The sequence below is a fragment of the Tupaia chinensis genome, unplaced genomic scaffold (assembly GCF_000334495.1).
Source record: "Tupaia chinensis unplaced genomic scaffold, TupChi_1.0 Scaffold000463_1, whole genome shotgun sequence".
Lineage (NCBI taxonomy): Eukaryota > Metazoa > Chordata > Mammalia > Scandentia > Tupaiidae > Tupaia > Tupaia belangeri.
Genome location: NW_006159972.1, coordinates 2,237,583 through 2,242,408, shown reverse-complemented (window position 1 = coordinate 2,242,408; position 4,826 = coordinate 2,237,583). Strand labels below are relative to the sequence as shown.

The 4,826-nt window shown below is 58.5% G+C and overlaps 1 protein-coding gene across 1 annotated transcript in view; it reads right to left on the bottom strand.

Annotated features, from left to right (window-relative positions):
- The window catches only part of HSD11B2 (hydroxysteroid 11-beta dehydrogenase 2), a gene marked incomplete at its 5' end in the record, with an annotated part of 6,070 nt that extends 1,245 nt beyond the window's left edge, over positions 1-4,825 (bottom strand). Inside the window, 5 exons of the mRNA XM_006155628.1 lie at positions 40-231; positions 410-547; positions 643-828; positions 940-1,152; positions 4,759-4,825. Coding sequence (XP_006155690.1) covers positions 40-231; positions 410-547; positions 643-828; positions 940-1,152; positions 4,759-4,825 — 796 coding nt within the window. The remainder of the gene's footprint in view (positions 1-39; positions 232-409; positions 548-642; positions 829-939; positions 1,153-4,758) is intronic.
- Between the last annotated feature and the right edge of the window lies 1 nt (position 4,826).

Sequence of the window (4,826 nt, the reverse complement as noted above, 5' to 3'; positions counted from 1 at the left end):
CGAGCCCAGGCCCCGGGTAGTAGCGGCTGCGTGGCCGAACTGCCAGCAGCGCATCAGTGATGGCATCCACCACCGGGCTGAGGTCGGGCAGCGCCAGGCTCAGTGAATGCAGGAACTGCTCGTGCGAGTGCTCGATGTAGTCCTCGCCGTATGCATGCAGCAGCTCTCTGGGCAGGCTGGCCAGCAGCAGTCGCTTGCGCTTCTCCCAGTGGCTCACGTTTATCACTGACTCTGGGGAAGGGGTTGCAAAGTCAGCGGGGTCAAGTAGGGAAGCCTAAGCCCACCCACCAGGGTTAAGGGTCTATTTAGGCCACACCCCACCTCCAGCCAAAGCCACGCCCATTCCTCAGACCTGGCCCACCCCAATCAGACAGTGCCAGTCCCATATCCTGCCCCCAGCCCAAACCACCTGTTCTGAAGCAGCCAGGCTGGATGACGCTGACCTTGACGCCCCAGGGAATGAGTTCACAGCTGAATATGTCCATGAGCAGCCCCATGGCTGCCTTAGAGGTCCCATAGGCTGCCAAGCACGGGTATGGCATGTCTCCTGGAGATGGTTGGGGTGCGGCAGGTCAGCCTTGATAAAAGGCTCCCCAAACTGCCCAGAACACCTCACTGGCTCTAGTGAGGGAGGACACTCACCAGCTGGGCTGCCCACAGCCACGATGCGCCCCTTTGAGCGGCGCAGCAGTGGCAGGAGACCCTTGGTCAGATCCAGTGCACCAAAGAAATTCACTTCCATGCAGTTTCGGAATGCGGCCGCGGGAGACAGCTCCACGTCGGCCACTATGTCATTGTGGCCTGCGTTGTTGACCAGACCCCACAGGCCTAAGGGCACGTGTGAGAAATGGAAGGCTCAGATCGGCCCAGCAGTAAACCTCCAATCTTTGCTCCCTCTGCAGCCCCCACCCCCAAACCACGCCCTCTCCCAGCGCTGACCTGTGTTGCTGGTGTAGGACTTGGTGAACTCCAGCACTCGGCTAATGTCCGCTGCCTTGGTCAGGTCCATCTGCAGCAGCTTTAGGCGAGGGGAACAGCAGGCACGCAGCTCTAGGGCACCGGGGCCATTCAAGTCTAACACGGTGGCCAGCACCGTGAGGCCCATGGCATCCAGTTTCTTGACCGTCTCCTTGCCAAAACCAGAGTCACAGCCTAGCAGGGCAGGGCAGCCAGTGAACTCTCACTGTGGCCCAGTCTAGGCCAAGACAATCACCAGGGTCGGGATGAGATCTGAGGCCCCTGGATTCCCAAACCCTCCCTCCTTCCATAGCCCCATCTCTGTCTGGCAGGCCTCGTCCTTCTGGCTAAGCCCAGAGCACTAATGCTGTGGCAGCTGTCACCTCCCTGACTCGCCATAGCTAACTCTCAAAGATGGCATATGATCCCCACTTTACGAAAGAGGAAACTGAGACCCAGGAATTCTCAGTTGCTTCCCAAAGGTACCCAGCAAGCATGGAGTAAGGGCAGGACTCTCGCAGGTCAGCCTGAGACGCAGTGCCAGGTCTGATGTCTTTTTGCCTGTGTGACACCAGACCAAGCTCGCATGTGTGTTTAAGTGCACAACCACCTTCCTGACTGCCCTCACCTGGACTTCGCCTTCCTTTACCTGGACCCTGAAGCAGCCCCCTCTCTAGTCCTTCCCATTCTGCCCTCTTGAATCCATTCTCCACCTAGCAGTCAAAGGGATCTTTCCTGCAATGACACAATCTCTCTCTCTGCTGCTGCAAACCTCTCCCAGGCTCCCCGCTGTTCTCTGGACTTGAAGCCAAACTCTCTGGTACCAGTGAGGCCCTGCATGGCCTGAGCCTGAGGGAACAGCTCCAACATCCCTATTATTGTCCATAGACAGCCGGAGGTCCATGTCCACATCACCCCTGACCTCCCACCCTTGGAATTCCAATCAATAGCAACAGTGCGGTATTTTCTGAGTCCCAGACCAAGTGCCCCAGGACAGAGACCACAGTGGATTGAGAAGAGAACAGACCTGCATTTGAAACCTTTCCCACACACCCAAGTGCGGCCTGAGGTCAGTTAACCACTGTTGGAGGCTTAATTTCCTGTCGTTGGTGTGCAGAGAGAAGAACCAGCGGGCAGAGCCAGTGTGTGTGTGGGGGGGTGCGGTGGGGGGACCCTGGTACTGATAAGCCCCTGCCTCCTCGATTGTTCCCATTCTGATCCTCGCTCTGTGGGCAGGTGGCCAGTGAAGAGGAGGCAGAGATGCTTAAGAGGCTCTGCTTCCCTGCTCCCAAAGGCTCAGCAGCCCTCCCCATTTGAGCCCCGCCCCCTCTGCTGAGGCTGAGAACAAAGCTGGGCTGGGGGCTGCAAGCTAGGCTTTGTGTGGCTGGGGGCCACCAGCCCAGGCTGAGGGACCCTTCCCAAGCAATGTGGCGGGAAGGGAGTGAGCACCAGAGGTGCCCTGGCCTCCCTCCCTTCACCAGCAGGCAGGCCCTCCAAAGGGACACCAAGGCCTCCTAGAACCTCACCTCTGTAGTCCCCACACAGTCACCCAGCTGATACGCATGCTCTTGCTCACCTGCATACACTCAGACGCCTGGCCCTGACTCCAACCTGCCTGGGTGTCCATACATGGGTTCAACCTTTGCCACCCATCAGTGCACAGATGTGCCCATGCACACACACAAGGCACCCAGCGAGTGGCTGAGTCCTGGAGTAGCTCTGGCCACTGGTTCTCAGGGACATTCTTAGGGAGGGATGGGTGGTGGCTCTGGCAGGGCACAAAACACAGTGTTCTTGGCAGGTGACGCAGGGCCTGGTCACCTACTTGTCTTGCAGCCAGGTGTTAAGAAAGGAAACCCCAGAGTTTTTCAGTGTTGGCAAGCTTGAAAGCTTGTCCTCCTCACGTCCACCTCGAAGCTTTGCAACCAGAGATCGGGTGGTGGGGCAGCCCCAGAAGGCAGCCCTCCTCTTGCCTCTGTCTCCGGCTTACCTTATGCTATCAGCACAAAGGCCTAATGGCAGATACCCAGAAAGACGCCCTAGCCCTAGCTGCTAGTATCTGCAGGTGACCTAGGTGACAAATTTGAAGGCGGAGGGAATCTGCCCTGTCCCTGGGGAAAGAGCTCATAACCTAGTCCCTTCTTCCCAGCAGGAGGGTCTGTTGCCTGTTCTTCCTCAAACCCCTGGAACTGGGGTCTCCTTTGAGGCCTCACACAGCACCTGAACTTGGGTGACTCCCATTCAGCTTAAGCTCTGCTCTGTCTCCACCATCTCTGCTTCAGCCTGAGGCCCCCATGCCACCCTCACCCCACCCCCCACACTGCCCCAGCAGTCTGGCATCTTGCCTTACATTCAAGGTCCCTCCCAAGGAAACAACCTCACGTCCCACCACACCCCTGCAGTCAGACTGGTGACCGGCTGTCCCCTCCCCAAGCCATGCTTATTCCTGCCGTTAGCCTTTGTCCCATACCTTTCCTCCGTTTGAGACACCTTTCATATTGCATCCATGCGCACTCACCCTCTAAGGTTCAGCTTAAGTGGTTCCTTCAAGTTCTCCCAGCCCCATCTGATCATGCAGGGCCCCCTATTGGACCCGGCTTATTTTTTCTTTTTTTTGGGAGAGGTTTTTGCTATAGAGCGCATGCGCTCGCCAGACAGACAGAGAGAGAGAGACAGAAAGCAAGAAATCACCCCTCAGGTGGGATGGCCACGCCGCAATCCCTTCTCCTCCATTCTCCTCTCCCTTCTCCTCCATTCTCCTCTCAGGATCTTGGGCATGCACACACACGTGCCTGGCATGAGATTTTTAAGCCACCGGGTCCAGGACACGAACCACAGTCGACTACATGGGAGTCCAGCGACATAGCCATTATGCTAACTGCTGGTCCCTGGACCCAGGCTTCTGAGACACCAATTTGCTGCCGGTCCCCGGCGGAGGCCCTGAGACAGCAGCACAGCCCAGAGCACCTGTCCTAAGCCAAGGGGGTCAGGGTAGGCTGCCTCTGCCCTCCCCCCAAACGAAGTCAGTGCCCCCTGGCCTTTCTCCCCCTCCTCACTTCCGGCTAGGCCTCCGGGCCCCCTTCCCCTTCCTCCCCCTGCCTTCCGTCGTCGTCCGGTGACAGATTTATTCCCTGTTCCAGACAAAGGGAGCTCAGCTAGGCGGCCAGAGGCACCTGAGCTCAGCTTTCTAAGACCTCCTTTCTGGGCACTGAAGACCAGGAAGCACGAGGGGTGGGTGCTGGGTGCAGCCTCTGGATTGCCTCCTCCGCACTGTGCCAGTGGTTGGCTGGACCCAAGAGTAGCGGCCTGTCATGGTGACCTCGAGCTTTTCTGTACCCCCAAAATCCCAGTTGATGGGGAGGAAGAGCACCATCTAAGACCTTCCTCTGGCCCCAGGGATGAGATGAGATGTCCCACGTGGGGGGTGTCAAGCAGTTTAAGGGGTGACTCTTCTCCCTTTTCGAGCCCTCTAAAGTCCCTCAGAATACTGCCCCCCACTCCAAAACCCTTGTTCTCTTGGGGTGGGGCATAGCATAAAGCCCCAACTCCAGGAGGCTCCTCCTTGCTCAGTCACTCGTCTGCGCACCTGCCCACTTTCCCTCCAACGGCCCCGCAGGGGCAGGTAGTTAAACCGCACGTGGAGTGGTGTCCGGTGCTTCCTACTTGGCTCACCCCCTGAGCTCAGGGCGCAGGAACTCTCCCACTCCTGCGCCAGGATCCCGCTTCTGCCGTGTCCACGAGGAGCCCTCTAGGTGTTCAGTCCCGCCCTCGAGCCTGGAACCCCACGCTCTGCGCACTCACCGGTGATGAGCACCACGCGAGTGGCCACCGGCAGGCGCAGTGGGCGCGCCAGGCGGGACAACGCGATC